The following is a 21,086-nucleotide window of genomic DNA, read 5'->3' on the forward strand; positions in this document are numbered from 1 at the left end:
TGTTTATTCCCCTCCACCCGCTGTTCCTCAGACGTTCTTGTCAACTGCTGGAAATGGCCCACTTTGATTATCACTACAAAAGGTGTCCGTCGTCTTCCCCCCCCGCCCCCCCCCCTGGTAATAGCTCACTTTACCTGATCACTCTCCTTACAGTGTGTATGGTAACACCCATTGTTTCATGTTCTCTGTGTGTACAAATCTCCCCACTGTATTTTCCACTGAATGCATCTGATGAAGTGAGCTGTAGCTCACGAAAGCTTATGCTCAAATAAATTGGTTAGTCTCTAAGGTGCCACAAGTCCTCCTTTTCTTTTTGCGGTTACAGACTAACACAGCTGCTACTCTGAAAGCTGATAAGACTGAAAATGGTGTACCAATGGACAAGTGCAATGGCACCATGGTTTCAAACTTAGTTAATTATAAACCCTCTTCATAGTAACTCAATATGCTGCGTTTGAACTGTCTGTTTACCTTAAATTTACATTTGTAGCATTTTACCTCTGATTCAAGTTAACTGACTCTGGAAGAGATTTTGCATGGGGCAGCTTTTTCCAAAATGTGAATCTGAAAATCTGTGTTGCCAGTAACCATTTGTGTTGGAGAATCTGGGAGATCCCGCAGACAGAGGCCTTTAATAATCAATGATTTGTTCCTGTAATATGTGCAGCATATTGCTTCATTAGTTCCATTTTGTTGTAAATGTGTGTGTTAGGGATTTGTGTATGGATTCTTGGCACTTAATTCATAACTAGGGTTGAGAGTGAAAACTTAACTCGCCCAGCTCTTTCCTCTTGCAGCTGCAATGTTTTACTTCTGGTGGTAATGCTCTCTAAAGTTACATGGCACTAAAGAGCTTAGCGTAAGTCCATAATTGGCCTGTTGCCTTGTGAGTATGAACAAGGTGAAAATACAAAGTACTCACTAAAGGAAGCACATTCGATAGAAGTGGCAAGTGTGGGATAGATTGGGAGTGGCTGAAGAGAACATAATCAGGAAAGAAGATGGAGGCTAGATTAAAGCAGTCCAACTTTAGCTGCACTCCATTTTTTCCTCCATCCTTCCATCTACTGTTCTCATCTATTTCCCTTTGGAAGAGAAAATAGGGGAGCTAAGTGCCTGTAGATATCTGACTGGGCCATTAAACCATTTTCCAGGGCATTTTAGGACAGGAAATAGAGCACATTTAATCTGAAAGCATAAAAACTTTAGTTTATGGTGACTGTGGCCAGTATGAATCATCCTAAGAGGTAATAGTCTGAATTCATATTGTGTAAACTACACTCTCTATTCTGGGTAGCAGTAACTCTGAAAAAGATGTGAGTGTCATGGCAGATAATCAGCTGAATATGAGCTCCCAATGTGACACTCTTGCCAAAAGGGCTAATGCAGTCCTGGGGTGCATAAACAGGGGAATCTTGAGTAGGAGAAATGAGATCATTTTACCTCTCTCTGTATTTGGCACTGGTGCTACCGCTGTCGGAAGTCTGTGTCCAGTTCTGGTGCCCACATTTCAAGACGGATGCAGATAAATTGCAGAGGGTTCAGAGGGGAGCCACAAGGATGATTAAAGGATTAGAAGACATGCCTTATAGTGATAGACTCAATAGTCAAATACTGTAGACTATTTAGCTTAACAAAGAGAAGGATCAAGGATGACTTGATCACAGTTTATAACTACCAATCTAAGGAAGAGATATTTGACAATGGGCTCTTCAATACGGTAGAGAAAGGTATAACACAATCCAATGGCTGGACTCTGAAGCTAGACAAATTCAGACTGGAAATAACGGCATACATTTATAACAGTGAGAGTAATTAACCATTGGAACGATGGTGATTGAGGAGTTTCCATCAATAACAATTTTAAAATCAAGACTGTATGTTTTTCTAAAAAATCTGTTCTAGGATTTATTTTGGGAAAGGTCTATGTGATCATCTGCTAGATGATCACAGTGGTCCCCTCTGATCCAAAGCTGGCCTAGTGGTCATCAGACTTTACCTGAGGCCACCTGAAACTTACAAAAGAAGTCCAATGTACTTGCAGATATACTTGTAAATGTATCATGTTTTCATTGCATTGTTACTTGAATATGGAAGCAATTCCCTCTTCTAAGGTTTAAAACTTGCCTTGTCTCTTCAGTGACTGAGCACAAAAATAAGGTATGGTTTGTGGCGGGTAGGGTGAGAAGTGTCTAGAGACATCTGTATAATAGATGCTGTCCTAGCATTACTTGTATCGACTTGTCTTGTTTGATGTGTTCCCAAAATAACAGTAAATTATAAAAAAACATAAAATCCAGTTGCTGGAAATAATTTTTGCATAGAAATTCAGTAGCGGTCTCGACAACGGAACTGAGAAAGGGATGATCTGGAGAGACAGTATTGTCAGGGTGCAGGGAGTCACTGATTTACATAAGTGAAGAGCTACGTAGAGCAACAGAATGCAGAGGTGGTATTCTGGAAAGAAGAAATGCCAGAATATATTTTCTTAAATCTCAGTGGAAACACTGCAACTAAGAAAAATTGTTCCTCCTGAACAGAAATGCTGTTCTTGGGGGAAATGAAGGTGAAAGGCTGTAACTTCCATTCAGAATGTTCTGAAAATGCTAAAGCTAGCTCAGCTGTGATTTTTAGGGAGGGGAAAAGAGATGAGGACTCTATTCGGACTTTCCAATATAGCGTCCTCTCTTAATTAACTAAAAGGCTAGAGTTCGTTTCAAAAGTCCCTTTCCTTTTTACAGTATCGTAAATGGTTTCCAGAGCACTGAGTGAGCAGTGCAGTGGCTGTGCAAGCAAAAGGCACAGCCATTCTGTACTCATTGCTGGCTTGCCCACCGTCCAGGACATTAAAGACGCTTATTTAGAAAAGCAGGGCTGCTAGGACACTAGGGTACTTGACTGTCTTCCGAAAGTGTCTTGGGATTGTTTAACTTCCACATGGATGGGCAATTAGGACCTTGGTTTCATACCTCATCTGAAGGACAATACAAATAACGCTCCTAAGCGAAACGAGTTTTAATCATATCCAAATAAATAGAGAAATTACATAGTGTCTTGTAGATTAAAAAAAATGTCCATTTCATTAAAAATGGCGTTGAAGCCCTGGCATGTTATGCAGCTTGACAAATTCATGTCCTTGGATTAAATGCCAATTTTAATGATTGATACTGTGCCTTTATCCACTCCCTTTTTGTCATAATCAGTCCTGCAGAAAGCTACATTTCCCCCTCTCCCTGGGCATCTTTCAGGTATGGAAGCCAACTTGATCTTTAGAAACTAGATCTCCTGCTGATGGTTTCCTGGGATAATGTCATACCTGGCATCAGTGGACACAGTAGTGTTAGTAGCCAGTGAGAACATGTGCAGTTGTAGTGTGTGTAATGGGCTATTTTAGAAGGAGTTGGCCTCATGCCAGTATAGGAACATGCAGGTGAAATGGTGCCTACAAGGCAGGGACTAGCCTGTTCAGAAAATACCCTGTGTGTGTATTTCCTTCGGCCCTGATCTCTCCCTGTGGTTTGTTCTGAGAGTAAAGCACCCAGCAATAGCTCTTAATTATCTAATTAACAAGCTGCCAGGGGTTCTGTGGGTTTAAGTAAATATACCACAATTCTGGAGAACTAAGCAAGATGCTTTAGTGTACCGTACGAACTGTGGCAAAGCAATAGGCTGGTTAATTTTGATGAATTTTCCTTAAAATTGTGACAGTAGCAACACCTAATTATGGGTCAAAAGAGAAATAGAAAGGGGGGGGGGTCTATACTCATTGTAAGGCCTTCTTTGAGCTGCGCTGAAATGAGGGCTAAAACATCACTTCTCGATGTGTTTTTCTACAGACTATATAATCTTTTTTCTATTTTAAGCACCATTTATTGTCTGAATTTCACAGCATTTTACCTTAAAGCATTTTACCCTGTTTTGTTCTCTATTTGTGTAGGAATTAAATTCTGCTGTGGGTGGGTATGTTCCTTTTGCCTCAAATAGGGTACATGACTGACTACTTCTTATGAGAGCTGAGGAACTTCTGTTTTTGTTTTGTTTTTATTTCTCCATCTTGAACTTCAATCTCCAAAAATTAGCTTAATGCTAGAGCAGCAGGATGATTTCTGGCAATGGCATGAAGTATCATGGGGAATTTTCCTAATCCACCATCTGCTGGAACCAATTACTCCTTTTTTGTAGCTGCATTAATGTCTTCTGCAGGGATGAGGATTCTGACAGCTATAGAAATTCTGTGAAACCAGAAGGTCTGGCCAGCATTTGAAATAACTAAAAATTGCAACCTCCAGCCTCCATGTTAAAGCAAAGGCCTTCCTTTAGTGTAACTTAAACATGCCTATTAATTCATAAAGACCTGTTTTCCTGGCATTTGCATGAGGGCCTGCCTTTGATTTATGTGCATAAAAGTCTGGAATAACAGAGGTTTAAAATAGATGTATTGTCTCCCTTTGTGTTAATTACAAGGAGTGAGACTTACGAACCTGATCCTTTTTCTTTCTGGCTAGTGCACCATTCACAAGTGGCAAAACTGAATGCAGGTAACTTAATTTGGGCAGCTATAATTTGTATCCAAAACAACTGATTTGTCATTTCACAGAAGTATCTAGGGATTTCGGTTTAGTTGATAATTAAAATCTCTAGAAGGCAGCAATATTATTGACTTGATATAGCAGGGATTTTCCATTGTTCTTTGTACTTATGGTGTCATCCCCATTCTCGGTAAAGACAGTTGTTTTTTGTTGACTGAAACTTGTGATCAGAACATGCACAATTTTGCTGTGAGGTTGTCTGTTCTCACCAGCTTAGTATGTGTGCTGGGGAGGTGGCGAATGAGGGAAGATGATGACAGATCAGAAATTAAGGAAATGTGAGCCATTATTCTCAGGATGTTAGGGGTAAATTCCTTGTGTTATAACAAAGCACCAGCATCTTTCTAAGCAGGTCTAGGATCAGTTATTTGCATGCCATAATTAAGGTGAGTATTTTGTCATGGTTATTTTTAGTAAAAGTCACGGACAGGTAGTGGGCAATAAACAAAAATTCATGGGATCCCTGACCTGCCTGTGACTCTAAAAGTAGCCGGGGGGAGGGGAGGATGACAGCTGGAGCCCCATGAGGGGGGACTGAAAGCCCAAGCCCCACCGCCACGAGCGGCTATGGGGGAACCATCCTGGCTTCAGCCACAGGCCAGGGGGAGACTGGGCGGGCACACAGCCTTGGCCTGTGGCTGAAGCCTTGGGGCAGGGGGAGCCTAGCCCTGGCTCCATCCCTGCTGGCAGCTGCTGATAGCTGAAGACAAACAAGTCATGGAGGTCCAGTAAAGTGATGGAATCCTCCATGACTAAATCGTATCCTTAGCCATAAAGACAAGTTAGCAAGGTGTGTCTGTGTTTTTAAGATAGGCTCCTACTTGTCAGCTGAAGTCCATCTTTTTCTTCATGGTTGCTTCGCAATAGGAATGATTGTACTAAGGGACTGGATAGCCCAGGGAATTCCAAAGAATTCCCCTCTAGGGCATTGCTTTAAATCTGACCAGGATGACAGTTACCAAAAGTTGATACCCTATATTGGCTTGGTGGTGGTTCCTGTTCCAGATTTTAATGGCCAAGATTTCATGTTATATTTCTCATGATTAGATCCCCTTATTGGGCATTTCTGTGGAGAACTCAAGGATTAAACAGACCAAAGAGGATGAGCTATTCTCCTGCTCAGAATTGAGGGACATTGATAGGGAGTGACATGAGAGAAGCTTGCCCTGTTGTTACCCATGCCATGCATACTCCATGGCTAGAAGCTTTCAGTATTCAGCCCATTTCAGCCAGTATAAAATTCATTTAAACATGTTCCCCTAAAGAGCCCATGTACTGAGGATGCCCAGTGCGTACATCCTTCCTTAATGCATTAATTATCATCGCTAAAGCTCTTTGGATTCTCTGTATTTATAAATCTATAAAGGGCAAACCTCCTCCATCCTGTCCACTACCCCCAAATCCCTTCCTGTAGTTATTTCAAATATCTGTTTTTAAAAATTAGTTATAACAGGAGATATTTAAAAGATAAAGTTTAGGTTATTAGAGAAGTGCAGTAAATATGATCAGAGGTCCTGGGATTGGTTTGAGGATTGGTTCAGCTCCATTTAGGATGTAGGGAGATGACATCCCTCTTAGCTGAGGGTAGCCCATCCAATTGAGAACAATGGGAGGTGGCAGCCATTTGGGATAAAGGCAAGAAACTCGTATGAATGATGCAGCAGCTCCTAAGATTAAATTTAAAACAAAAAAGAAACAACAAATCTGAAACCCCTCCACAACTTTCCTAATGCATCTTTTCTATGCTTCTCTGCAGCAGAGGTGGAAAGTTGTACTGAACTGTGTAGCGGGTGTGTAACACGGATGTACCTTCACAAAGGGCTCTGCTGAGACCACCAAACTGATTTACACTTGTTGATTTAAACAAGATTATAAACTTTGGTATAGAAGTGTTGCAAAAGGCTAGCGTATTGCCTAACTTAGTGTGAAAAAAGTGAAATCCTGCAGAAGCCATTTGTCTTTGGTGATTAGGATAGCAGATTTGGATGGATCACTTTTAGAAGGGCCCTACTTCATTTTTGTTTTTTGTTCAAGTTGTTGATAGGTAAGGCTCGGATTTTGTCACTGATATTTTTAGTAAAAATCACAGACAGGTCACGGACAATAAACAAAAATTCACAGAAGCCCGTGACCTGTCTGTGATTTTTACTAAAAATATCTCCCCACTGCTTGCAGGGGCTGGAAGCTGCGGGTCCCCCTGCTGCCCAGTGGCTAGGAGCTGCTGGGGGCTCACTGCCTGCTGACAGCTCCAGCCTCAGGGCAGAAAATGTCAGGGAGGTCTCTGGAAGTCACGGATTCTGTGACCTCCATGACATAATCGTAGCCTTATTGATAGGGCAATTTTCCAGTCCTGTTCACTCAAGAAGCCTCAAGCACATTTGGGTCCAGAATTCTGGATGTTTGAAAGGGTGTTGTAGACACACACAAGCTAGTGTTTGTGTCGCTACCTGTTTAAAAAAGACACTGGAAGGAGTACCTACGCTTTCCATATAATCAGGTCTCTGAAAAATCTCCCATAGCACACACTCTTAATTGCTAGTGCCATGGTAATTCTAAAAAACACACCTGGAATTACTGGTGCTCAGTATTTCCATTTTACAAGATGATGTCTGGACAGACAAACTGAAGGTAAACGATACAGCTCGATTGTCTATACTTGAAACGCTCCGGCAGCACTGCAGCGCTTCAGTGTAGACGAGGGGTCGGCAACCTTCGGCACGCAGCCCATCAGTGTAGACCAGACCTATTAACGCCTTCACACCAGGCTTTGTCCTACTCTTACCCAAACCCTGCACATGCTCATATGGCATCCTGCTCTGCTGCTTACCCTTCACTTCTTTAAAAACTGATTCCCACAAAGGACCTGGAGTGGGGGGACTGAACAGCATGTATGCAATCCTATTCCCTGGCTGCTGCCGCAGGAATGCTGTTGGCTTAATGTATTCTGCCAGCGCACAGCTAGTGTGAAGACAGCACCGACACATCTGTTAACTCGGCCAGTCTCTTTGTGACTCAGATTTGATGGCTGATTGTTCCCAAACCAATCATCAGTTTTAGCAAGGTTGTCGCTGTAGACCTAGGAACTAATTTCTTGTTTAGAGCAGCCTGGCATGCTGACATTGGTTTAGCTCATCTGGTTGTTGCAGAAAAGACTTGCTGTAATACAGTTGCTCTGGTGACTGATGTTCACTGCTCTGGACGGAAGTTGCAACTCATGGGTATTTCTGGTCAATGCTGGGGAGAGACCGCCGCCTGTCCTCCTCCTGTCTGTCCCCTGCCCTTTCTCTAATATTGACTTGCAAGCTGCACCTACTAGTACCTTTGCTGACCACACACACACACTCCCCTGTCTCTCATTCACCCCATAAGAGAGCAGACGTTTCCCCTTTTAATTTAGGCAATTGTCTTTTGCATTTCTCCTTTCCTTAGGCAATACTCTCCACATCCCTTCAGTGTGGCCTCTGTTCAGAAGTAAGAGTTCTCATGGAAGCAGTGTGGGGAGTACTGGGGACTGTAGCAGTAGATACTCAGCCCTCATGACTCTGAGCTCCATCTAAATCAGTCAGTTGCCTTTCCTCCTTTCAGTTCGAAGCTATTTCACCACTTTGTAGTTGGTGAGAGTAGGCTGCAAAAAAGTTATTTTTTGTTAAACTTTTTTCTTGGGTAGCACAATAGCTCGCAAGACTTATTTCTACAATGCTTGATTCAAAGGTGGCAGAATCTTGTGGATTAAGAATCCTGTGAAGAAGTGGTCGACAGTTTAATCTCTGTGTCCCAAGTTGCTGGTTGTGTTACTAAATACTGTACTGAAATACTACAAATGACACGGGCTGCAAATGTACACTGGAACTGTTCACTCCTGACAGAGCTGTATCAGTCCCATTACTAGTTTAATCCTTGCTGAATATGGTGATGCATTCAGCCTTGGCAATTCTTAGCGGGTTGTTTTCAGATTTATTTTTCTGGATGGTTAAGTCCTCTGACTGATGCCTTTTTCTTTTGATCTCTCACCAAGGTTGCTGCAATTAACCCTAATCATCCACTTGCTCAGATGCCTTTGCCCCCGTCAATGAAGAATTGCATTCAGCTGGCAGCATGTGAAGCCAACGAGTTGCTACCTATGATCCCTGACCTGCCGGCTGACCTTTTCACATCATGCCTTACTACACCAATCAAAATTGCTCTGAGGTGGTAAGTGTCTCACCTGTTATGTGGGGGAAAAGCATGGTCTGCAACGCTTGTCTGTTGAATTGAACGACTTGTTGATCCAGATATTTTATCCACACTAAAGTTCCTCTGCCGTACTGAATTACAGGGATTTGAAGAGCACGCCTGGGACAGCATCTTATTAGTCAAAGCCAAGAAGGTGAAAATATTCTTATCTTCTGTTTATTACATTTTAGATTCCAGCTCGATACTTGGGTTTGCTCAGATTAAGGGATTTACTCTACTGGAACTTAAAGGTATCTGCTTTTTCGCAGAGCAGAAATACCTTACAGCACAATGCAACTTTAACTTGTAAGTTATCTTTCACACAAACTGTATCCCAAATGTTGTAGGGTTGCGGTAAATACTACGGTGAAAGAAATTAAGAGTTAAAAACAAGAAGGATGTTTTGAAATGACATAGAAAGTTGAAGAGGCAGAGAGCTACGAAAGTTGGTCCAACTGTACAAGAGCATAACAGTAGAGAGATGGTGTGGGGGAACAAAGAAGACATCTGCACTGGACAAATGCACCGCGTGGGGAACTTCTGTGATAGAGACCATGCTCAGTGTCCTGTGAGTGCTGAATGTTCTGGTGAATTAATCCACAGATACCCACCAAACTCGGTACCCACCAAAGAACAGAAGGAGACCACCAAAGCTCATTTCCTTGATTCTCCGTTAAGATTCCAATTGCAGCCCCAGAATGAAAAGCCCAATGCCCTTTGATGAATTGAGTTGAAATAAACGTATCGTTAGGAGGACTGGTCTTTAGTATGTTCTGCTTTGATCTTTGGTTTTGATATTAGTCCTTAACCTACTAATGGAATTAGGCTTCTAGCTGTTCTGTATCATCACTGTGCTGTTCTGTATCGTCAGCCTCACCTCAGTCCCTGGAAAAATCATGGAGCAGGTCCTCAAGGAATCAATTCTGAAGCACTTAGAGGAGAGGAAAGTGATCAGGAATGGTCAGCATGGAATCACCAAGGGCAAGTCATGCCTGGCTAACCTAATTGCCTTCTATGATGAGATAATTGGCTCTGTGGATGAGGGGAAAGCAGTGGATGTGTTATTCCTTGACTTCAGCAAAGCTTTTGATACGGTCTCCCGCAGTATCCTTGTCAGCAAGTTAAAGTAGTATGGGCTGGATGAATGGACTATAAGGTGGATAGAAAACTGGCTAGATCGTCGGGGTCAACGGGTAGTGATCAATGGCTCCATGTGTAGTTGGCAGCCGGTATTAAGTGGAGTGCCCCAAGGGTCGGTCCTGGGGCCAGTTTTATTCAATATCTTCATTAATGATCTGGACGATGGCATGGACTGCCAAGTTTGCAGATGACACTAAACTGGGAGGAGTGGTAGATACGCTGGAGAGTAGGGATAGATACAGAGGGACCTAGACAAATTAGAGGATTGGGCCAAAAGAAATCTGATGAGGTTCAACAAGGACAAGTGCAGAGTCCTGCACTTAGGATGGCAGAATCCCATGCACTGCTACAGACTAGGGACTGAACAGCTAGGCAGCAGTTCTGCAGAAAAGGGCCTAGGGGTTACAGTGGACGATGAGCTGGATATGAGTCAACAGTGTGCCCTTGTTGCCAAGAAGGCTAATGGCATTTTGGGATGTATAAGTAGGGGCATTACCAGCAGCTGGAGGGACGTGCTTGTTCCCCTCTATTCGACATTGGTGAGGCCTCATCTGGAGTACTGTGTCCAGTTTTGGGCCCCACACTTCAAGAAGGATGTGGAAAAATTGGAAAGAGTCCAGCGGAGGGCAACAAAAATGAGTCGGGGACTGGAACACATGACTTATGAGGAGAGGCTGCGGGAACTGGGATTGTTTAATCTGCGGAAGAGAAGAATGAGTGGGGATTTGATAGCTGCTTTCAACTACCTGAAAGGGGGTTCCAAAGAGGATGGATCTAGACTGTTCTCAGTGGTAGCAGCTGACAGAACAAGGAGTAATGGTCTCAAGTCACAGTGGGGGAGGTCTAGGTTGGATATTAGAAAAAACTTTTTCACTAGGAGCGTGGTGAAACACTGGAATGCGTTACCTATGGAGGTGGTGGAATCTCCTTCCTTAGAAGTTTTTAAGGTCAGCTTGACAAAGCCCTGGCTGGGATGATTTAGTTGGGGATTGGTCCTGCTTTGAGCAGGGGGTGGACTAGATGACCTCCTGAGGTCCCTTCCAACCCTGATATTCTGTGATTCAGATGAAAGCATTTTGTCTAGAAAACAGTTGATAGCGCCCTTGTCACATGTGGCCCTGATTTGATCCATGTGGGGCCCAGGTATTTTCTTCACACTTGCATCGTTGTGGAGTCACAGTTTATTTTTTGTTACTGAAGAGCCTGCTGCTCACCTTCCTTTTGCGAATGGCTGACATTCTCAGACTTATTTGCTAGGGTGGTAGGAAAACTGTTCCCTAGAGATTCCACTGTAATGGCTTAGCCCAGGCAGCAGGAAGTGTGTGGTGGATTTGGGGCTACTGTGTAACAAGTAAAGCACTTTCTTTGTCTGGTTTTCCTGTTGTAAGGAGGGGTACTGTATTACTATAAGGGTTTAATTCAGATTTAGCTTCAGACTGCCACTCATTTACCCACTTGAGGTACAATACTAGACCCATCCACTTTGAAGTCCCATCTCCAAACCCTGTTGAGCTCAACAGGGTATCAAGGGGTAAGATTACAGCTGGTCAATACAGGAGCACCCAAAGCCCGAGAAGCAAGACTAAGAGCTTCTTGGGGAGACAAACATAACATTCTCAAGGTAGGGTGAGGGCATTGTTGGGAGCTGAAGATGAGAAGTAGGTCTCACAGACAAAGACCCCAGAGGCCAGGGCTCTGGAGAAAAGAAGGACCTTCCTAGTGTGTCTGCCAAGAGATGGCAAGCCTCTAGGTAAGATACACGTGCATATAGGCCTTTTATTGTTTTAAAATCCTTTGACTTATGCTCTGCTTTGTTCCTTTTGGTAAGATGAAACTTTACCAAAGGTCCTGTATTAACCACTGGCCACAGCTTCTGAAGGAAAGACTTTAGGGTGCCAAGTCCAGTTGGGTCTGTTGAGTTGCGACACAGGATACTAGAGTTGGGGTTCCAGTCTAAATGGGAGAACCACAGGTTTTCACCCCAGGACATGGGAAGGCAAGAAGCTGAACTCTCGAGGGTGTGACTTAGTGAGATCAGAAGAGGGGGCAGAAGTGCCCCTAGCCCGGTGATTGACAAGGTGCTTGCAGATTGGATGACTGGGCTGTCTAGAAGCCTCAGTACTTTACCTGCCCAGATACTGAAATCCCGTGGATACTGCCATCCTGGACCTGGTCTCCCACTGTCAAATTCAAATGTTACCTGTATATATATTTCTCCCTAAAGGTGAAAAAGAATGTTATGTTGTGAAAAGTCAGCCTCTCTCCATATATAAGGAAACCCAGAGAGAAGCTACAGATTGTGAACAGAAAAATACAGTTCCAAAGAAATATTTTAAAATGGTATTGCTATTAACAGATAATTGCTGTCCTGAGCAATAGGACACCGCACATCGGGAGAAGGCGGTTTGGATTATACCACTTTGAAGTGAGGCATAGAAATTTGACTGTAAAAATTCATATTCATTGATGCCAAACCCTGTACAGAAATACATTGATTCCTGTATTATAGTTGAGTGGTATTGGCACACTCTGTATAAAACCTACAAAAACCTACATTAAAAGAACATTATTAACATTGCAAAGTCAAGAACCTAGAAGTTAGGAAACACCCTACTTCATTGCATGTGTATTCAAAGGAGGATATGCTCCATATTCCGCAGAGAAGTTTGTTGTTAAAAGATTTGTGATTCTGCAGGTCAGTACATTTGGAAATCTTGTATTTGGAAGAGACATTAAAGCAGTGTCTTAAAGCTTTAATGTGTATAGAGGATATGGGAAGGGTACATAAAAGATAATGGTCTTTTGTATGGAGCCTTTCATTCTGAGCCTTTAGAAAACCATTCAGCCAGTTCCAGCACATACACTTACATAGGCAAGAACTGAGACTATTTGCCGATTTAGTCATCTGGGAGCTCTTAGTACACTTGAGTTATTAATGTAATTCAGGAAAATAAATTTGGGGTAAAAAGTTTACAGTTTTTCCTTTTTTATTGGTTAGTGTGGGAAGAGAAATTGCTGCTTACTGTACCTTAATGTCTTTATGCACCAGGGCTCCAAATGATTTCCATGACTTATCAAGAAATATAACCTACAAATCCACTCCAGTGTGGCTTTTTCCCTGCTTGTAGCTTCCTATAGTACTTCTGAGCATTCAAATAATAATTGTTCAGCATGACTTCCTTTGTAACTTGTGTGTGTGTGTGTGTGTGTGTGTGAAAGCTACAGAGTGAGGTGCATGTTACCTGAATAGGGGTGTGCGCAGGATAAAACATACCTGAGGGCAAACTTGGATCTTCTCCTCTAATGGAATCCAATAGGGCTGCAAAAATGCATCAGATTTTCAGTTGCAAGTGCTTTGGGGCCCAGTCTGGTGCATACTGTGCCAATATATCAGGAGAGGACTGCCCTCCAGAGGCTCAACCATCCCTCCTTTCCCTGAGCTGGCTGGAATTCCGGAGCATTTTGAAAACAACATGCTCAGATCCTTTTGAAAGCACCATGTTTTGTTGTCAAGAAGTTTCCCCTACCTAACAATATATCGTCTTATGGTTGTTTCTGTGGCTTCTGCCATCCCAAAATGCACTACATACTATATATAGGAACCACTTCACCCACCGCTGAAATATGTTTATGATCATTAACAATTCAAACAACAAGTACCCAACAGTTTAGGACCGAAAGTAAACACTATGTAGGATGGAAAGTGCAAGCGTTATTTAAGGAGACAGTGTAACTTCCCAAATTTGGCAGGGCACCAGAGCTGAACATGTCACAGGGTCTTTTAATGACTACAAGTGGTAAGGGCCTTGTTTTTATATCCTCCGAAAGACGGTACTTCTGGCATCATGGTGTCATCCCCAGCATGTTAGAAAACATGTTATAATAGCATGAGTTAGACAATGCATCGGTCTTTTCCTTGGAATGCTGGCTCTTTGTGCCACAACCGTAATAATTTGTATATGATTCAAATTTGTTTTGACAACATCTAGTGTATGAGAAGTTAGCAAATAATACAGGGATGAGTATGAAAGCCTGAGTCAATACAGTGTAGCAAACAAACAATAACAATATTTAAATTTAGTTTCAATATTCATTGTTTCAAACAGCATGTCATTGGGGGCATATTTCTGTAGTTCAGAGAATACTTTGGGGACTGCAGCTGCAAGTGTATTTCATGGTGTGCAAAACACATTCTTGAAGGCTCAGTTTCTCCAAGCTGTGTGGAGAGTTCTGAACAGTTAGCTTGTGTTGAATGTGGTTGCAGTGGGGAGGGAGCAGCGGGTAGGTGAATGGAAAAGGTAAGGCCTTGATCCATGAAGATTATGAAGTTTGGTATGTTAGTCTGCACGGGCTGATTTTTAAATTAAAGTTCTTTTCACAAGTGTATTTTTGCTCTGATTGCTTGAACAGAGACCTAAATCAGATTTCCGACGTGTTTTCTATGTTTGCTTAGCTTCCGCTTGTTATGCTATGATTTTACTTTGTCTCTGCCCACTGAAAAGGGGTGGGGTTTCTAGCAATGGAAGGAGGTAGGATATCTGTGTTTAACACAAGTAGCTTTGCCATTTTACAAATGGGGTTTGATACAGAGCCGTTTTACCCACTTGCTGACTGTGATCCAGTGAAATCCCGAGAGACCTCATGAAATAATTGTATGGGCAGCTTTGGTAGGAACTGGCCGTAAGGTTCTTGTGCCATAGTGGAGTTGAAAATGGCGAGAGTGAGAGTCGAGGAGTGCGTCTTGATGAACTGTTCTTTTCCAAACAGAAAACAAAGGGTTGGGGTTTTGCTCAGACATGAAGGGGTGGGCATGAAGGAGTGACATGACAGGAAATGTTTTTGGACCAGTAGTGGTGCACCATTTAAATGATGTGCACAAGCCACTTTCTCTACAGTGTGCGCATGGGTTTGCTGAACCCATCTTGAGTGGTCCAGAAAGTGAGCACACTGTAGGCAGAACAATACAGTAATCTTACTCACCAGCTCGTCCTTTCTCAGAAGCGCTGAAAGAGAAGCAAGGTGTGCTTTGGGGAAGAATTGGCTCTTTCATGATTACAAGTGTTAAACTAAGTTCACACTAGGTCAATCCAGTTTTTATCTGTTACCGTGTGTTCTTAAAAACAAATCCACACCAACAGCCCTAGCACTCATATGCAACCCCACTGCAAGGGCTTACTGGATTTCAGGAGTCCAGGGGCCAGTACTTCATTATCCCTTCTGCATCCTAATTAACAAAAAGTCCTTTCATACTGTGGAGAGATTTGCCTGACTTAGTTTATGTTGCCATTGCCACTATGAATGTCCTGCATAGATGCTTTATATAGCTGCACAGCCACTCTTAATCCTCTCTTTCATCTCCTCTCTGTCTCTTTGCCTTCTTCCCTCACCCTTCAGCCCAGAGAAGGAATGTATGCAGTTGTCATAGTGGGGTCTGAAACAAAAGTGGTGCCTGTAAATTTGGGGGTAAGATTGATGCAGAATAGAAGAGAAGATTACAAAAGAGCATTCAGGCCTGAATATTCCGATCAACTTCCAAAGCATTTTCAGAATAAGCAATAATAATAATTAATAATAACAAAGTTAATCAGAATCTGACTTTCTCCAGCATCATTCACTTCCCAGGTAACTTCCTTGGTCTGAACAGAATTCACACTGAAAAGAGCCCCCAGTATTCTTGTAAATAAAATAGCTTGTAACTCTTCCAGCTGGACCTTCTCACATGTGCGTATCTTGGTCCATCAGTGTCAGATTAAATTACCTTTGGAGTAGAGCTGGGTAAGATTTTTCTGACAAATAGTTTATTTGCCAAAAAATGAAGTTTTGGGTCAACCAAAGCTATTCGCTCAAATAGTTTCAGCCCCAAAAAAAAAAAAAAATTAGGCTAGATTCACAAAACCTCTGGAGGATGAGGTAATGGGGCTGCTGTCCCCGAGTAGCTCAGAGGTTAGGGAAATCACTTAGGATGTGGGTTCAAATCCCTGCTCTGGAGCAGGGATACCAGATCTCTATCCCTCCTGGGAAGTGCCCTGAAGCTACTGGGTATTCTGGCATGGATCTTTCTCAGTCTCACCTGTTGAATAGTCATTGGGCCAGAGAGGGAGCGAGCGAGAATGGCTTATAGTGAGTGGTTAGGGTACTTACACTTTGTATAAATAATTAAGCGTTCATTAGAGCAAGGACTTGAACTTGGATCTGACACATCCCATGTAACAGCTTTAACAGGAGAGCTGGAGAGAGAGACCCACCCCAAAACAGCCGCTAGTCTGGTGGCTAGGTCACTCACTTGAGGATGGGGAAGACCTGAGTTCAGGTTTCTGCTCCACAGTGAGGACTTTAACCTGAATCTCTCACATCCCAGCTGAGTGCCCCTGGACTACTAGGTATAAAGGAATCAACACACCACCTCCTCCTGTTTTGTGAAACTAGCCCGTCACTTCTGTTGCTTTCCCTTTTTGGTGCCTGCAGTGAATATGTTTGATATGTAAATTGAAAACGATTTTGGTTTATTTCTGTACCTTGGTTCTTACGTTGGCTCCATGGTCTTTGAAATGTTTTGCTTTAAAAAAAGTATTTTAAATGCCCTTTTTGATGTTGCTTTGTTGTTTGCAAATATGTAAGTATAATGTGAAACGTGCTTTGCCTTGTAAATAGACAACCGTAACTATTCTCTTTCAGGTTTCAGAGTAGCAGCCATGTTAGTCTGTATTCGCAAAAAGAAAAGGAGGACTTGTGGCACCTTAGAGACCTACAGATTTATTTGAGCATAAGCTTTCATGAGCTACAGCATCCAATGGAGTGAGCTGTAGCTCACAAAAGCTCATGCTCAAATAAATTTGTTAGTCTCTAAGGTGCCACATGTACTCCTATTCTCTTACAGCATGACGTACTGTTAATTTTGTAAAAAGAAAAGGAGTACTTGTGGCACATCGGATGAAGTGAGCTGTAGCTCACGAAAGCTTATGCTCAAATAAATTGGTTAGTCTCTAAGGTGCCATGAGTACTCCTTTTCTTTTTGCGAATACAGACTAACACGGCTGTTACTCTGAAACCTGTTAATTTTGTGTGTTTTATTTTTGCTTCCTTATGGCAAGTGTAGCCATGCTGTCCCTTTGCTGTTGCCAGCAAATCACTCTAGGTGAGGTCCCACCGTTTCTTAATATGTTCTTCCTCACAAGAGAGCCATCCGCTGCATATTCTGCTTGTCACAAGAGTTAAGAGGTCTGTTTAAACTTGCACTAGGCTGAAGTACTCATATTTAAATGTCAGCACTTGTCACATGGCCACATGAAAACCCATTAATAATATGGGCAATAGAACCTTCAGTGCTTTGGTATTAAATCCTGAATCATCACTTAAACTTCATCTCTGCTAAACGTTGGTCATGAAGATACTGCAGTTGTAACACAGAATAGAGAATTCTTTACAAATCAAGTAGTGATAGGTTTCAGAGGAACAGCCGTGTTAGTCTGTATTCGCAAAAAGAAAAGGAGTACTTGTGGCACCTTAGAGACTAACCAATTTATTTGAGCATGAGCTTTCGTGAGCTAAAGCTCACTTCATCACTATCAGTAGTGATAGTAAACTTTTAAAACACCTTTCTTTCCCTCTAATCAGATGGAAAGAACCAGTGGCAATCAAGCTTTTGAATGGGCCTAACAGGACACAAGGATCTGTGTGTATGTAATGTTTCTGTGATTAAAATTCAGCAAAACGATAAAAATAAAAAAAAGTGTTTTAAACAAACATCCTGAAATAAGCAGCCCTTGTGCCATTCATTGAATGAGAATATGAAGTGAAATTGATTAAGCACTGACTAAATATATAGGAAATAGACTAACTTATTTGCCTTGACCAAGCTGAAACAAACTAAACAACTTGCCTACATAAAAAAAAAAAAAAAAAAATCCGTGTTTAATAAAGTAATGAGTTTTTAGTAATACAAGTAAGGAAACTTATTTATATGAATTTAAATCTGACAGTTTCCTTTAAAGTGTTCTTAAATCTATAAAAGAAAAGGAGTACTTGTGGCACCTTAGAGACTAACCAATTTATTTGAGCATGAGCTTTCGTGAGCTACAGCTCACTTCATCAGATGTATACCGTGGAAACTGCAGCAGACTTTATATACACACAGAGAATATGAAACAATACCTCCTCCCACCCCACTGTCCTGCTGGTAATAGCTTATCTAAAGTGATCAACAGGTGGGCCATTTCCAGCACAAATCCAGGTTTTCTCACCCTCCACCCCCCCACACAAATTCACTCTCCTGCTGGTGCTAGCCCATCCAAAGTGACAACTCTTTACATAATCAAGTCAGGCTATTTCCTGCATAGATCCAGGTTTTCTCACATCCCCCCACCCCCATACACACACAAACTCACTCTCCTGCTGGTAATAGCTCATCTAAACTGACCACTCTTCAAGTTTAAATCCAAGTTAAACCAGAACATCTGGGGGGGGGGGGGTAGGAAAAAAACAAGAGGAAACAGGCTACCTTGCATAATGACTTAGCCACTCCCAGTCTCTATTTAAGCCTAAATTAATAGTATCCAATTTGCAAATGAATTCCAATTCAGCAGTTTCTCGCTGGAGTCTGGATTTGAAGTTTTTTTGTTTTAAGATAGCGACCTTCATGTCTGTGATTGCGTGACCAGAGAGATTGAAGTGTTCTCCGACTGGTTTATGAATGTTATAATTCTTGACATCTGATTTGTGTCCATTTATTCTTTTACGTAGAGACTGTCCAGTTTGACCAATGTACATGGCAGAGGGGCATTGCTGGCACATGATGGCATATATCACATTGGTGGATGTGCAGGTGAACGAGCCTCTGATAGTGTGGCTGATGTTATTAGGCCCTGTGATGGTGTCCCCTGAATAGATATGTGGGCACAATTGGCAACGGGCTTTGTTGCAAGGATAAGTTCCTGGGTTAGTGGTTCTGTTGTGTGGTATGTGGTTGTTGGTGAGTATTTGCTTCAGGTTGCGGGGCTGTCTGTAGGCAAGGACTGGACTGTCTCCCAAGACTTGTGAGAGTGTTGGGTCATCCTTTAGGATAGGTTGTAGATCCTTAATAATGCGTTGGAGGGGTTTTAGTTGGGGGCTGAAGGTGACCGCTAGTGGCGTTCTGTTATTTTCTTTGTTAGGCCTGTCCTGTAGTAGGTAACTTCTGGGAACTCTTCTGGCTCTATCAATCTGTTTCTTTACTTCTGCAGGTGGGTATTGTAGTTGTAAGAAAGCTTGACAGAGATCTTGTAGGTGTTTGTCTCTGTCTGAGGGGTTGGAGCAAATGCGGTTGTATCGCACAGCTTGGCTGTAGACGATGGATCGTGTGGTGTGGTCAGGGTGAAAGCTGGAGGCATGCAGGTAGGAATAGCGGTCAGTAGGTTTCCGGTATAGGGTGGTGTTTATGTGGCCATTGTTCATTAGCACTGTAGTGTCCAGGAAGTGGATCTCTTGTGTGGACTGGACCAGGCTGAGGTTGGTGGTGGGATGGAAATTGTTGAAATCATGGTGGAATTCCTCAAGGGCTTCTTTTCCATGGGTCCAGATGATGAAGATGTCATCAATATAGCGCAAGTAGAGTAGGGGCTTTAGGGGACGAGAGCTGAGGAAGCGTTGTTCTAAATCAGCCATAAAAATGTTGGCATACTGTGGGGCCATGCGGGTACCCATAGCAGTGCCGCTGATCTGAAAGTATACATTGTCCCCATTTGGGTACCCGCATGGCCCCACAGTATGCCAACATTTTTATGGCTGATTTAGAACAACGCTTCCTCAGCTCTCGTCCCCTAAAGCCCCTACTCTACTTGCGCTATATTGATGACATCTTCATCATCTGGACCCATGGAAAAGAAGCCCTTGAGGAATTCCACCATGATTTCAACAATTTCCATCCCACCACCAACCTCAGCCTGGTCCAGTCCACACAAGAGATCCACTTCCTGGACACTACAGTGCTAATGAACAATGGCCACATAAACACCACCCTATACCGGAAACCTACTGACCGCTATTCCTACCTGCATGCCTCCAGCTTTCACCCTGACCACACCACACGATCCATCGTCTACAGCCAAGCTGTGCGATACAACCGCATTTGCTCCAACCCCTCAGACAGAGACAAACACCTACAAGATCTCTGTCAAGCTTTCTTACAACTACAATACCCACCTGCAGAAGTAAAGAAACAGATTGATAGAGCCAGAAGAGTTCCCAGAAGTTACCTACTACAGGACAGGCCTAACAAAGAAAATAACAGAACGCCACTAGCGGTCACCTTCAGCCCCCAACTAAAACCCCTCCAACGCATTATTAAGGATCTACAACCTATCCTAAAGGATGACCCAACACTCTCACAAGTCTTGGGAGACAGTCCAGTCCTTGCCTACAGACAGCCCCGCAACCTGAAGCAAATACTCACCAACAACCACATACCACACAACAGAACCACTAACCCAGGAACTTATCCTTGCAACAAAGCCCGTTGCCAATTGTGCCCACATATCTATTCAGGGGACACCATCACAGGGCCTAATAACATCAGCCACACTATCAGAGGCTCGTTCACCTGCACATCCACCAATGTGATATATGCCATCATGTGCCAGCAATGCCCCTCTGCCATGTACATTGGTCAAACTGGACAGTCTCTACGTAAAAGAATAAATGGACACAAATCAGATGTCAAGAATTATAACATTCATAAACCAGTCGGAGAACACTTCAATCTCTCTGGTCACGCAATCACAGACATGAAGGTCGCTATCTTAAAACAAAAAAACTTCAAATCCAGACTCCAGCGAGAAACTGCTGAATTGGAATTCATTTGCAAATTGGATACTATTAATTTAGGCTTAAATAGAGACTGGGAGTGGCTAAGTCATTATGCAAGGTAGCCTGTTTCCTCTTGTTTTTTCCTACCCCCCCCCCCCAGATGTTCTGGTTTAACTTGGATTTAAACTTGAAGAGTGGTCAGTTTAGATGAGCTATTACCAGCAGGAGAGTGAGTTTGTGTGTGTATGGGGGTGGAGGGATGTGAGAAAACCTGGATCTATGCAGGAAATAGCCTGACTTGATTATGTAAAGAGTTGTCACTTTGGATGGGCTAGCACCAGCAGGAGAGTGAATTTGTGTGGGGGG

At 42.7% G+C, this 21,086-nt stretch overlaps 1 protein-coding gene across 3 annotated transcripts in view; it reads left to right on the forward strand.

Annotated features, from left to right (window-relative positions):
* Positions 1-21,086, forward strand: part of RPTOR (regulatory associated protein of MTOR complex 1) — a 314,905-nt gene that overhangs the window by 138,289 nt on the left and 155,530 nt on the right. For all 3 annotated transcript variants that reach the window (XM_048818846.2, XM_048818851.2, XM_048818847.2), the window contains one exon: positions 8,605-8,780. In XM_048818846.2, coding sequence (XP_048674803.1) covers positions 8,605-8,780 — 176 coding nt within the window. The remainder of the gene's footprint in view (positions 1-8,604; positions 8,781-21,086) is intronic.

Source organism: Caretta caretta, chromosome 14, assembly GCF_965140235.1.
Source record: "Caretta caretta isolate rCarCar2 chromosome 14, rCarCar1.hap1, whole genome shotgun sequence".
NCBI classification, from domain to species: domain Eukaryota; kingdom Metazoa; phylum Chordata; order Testudines; family Cheloniidae; genus Caretta; species Caretta caretta.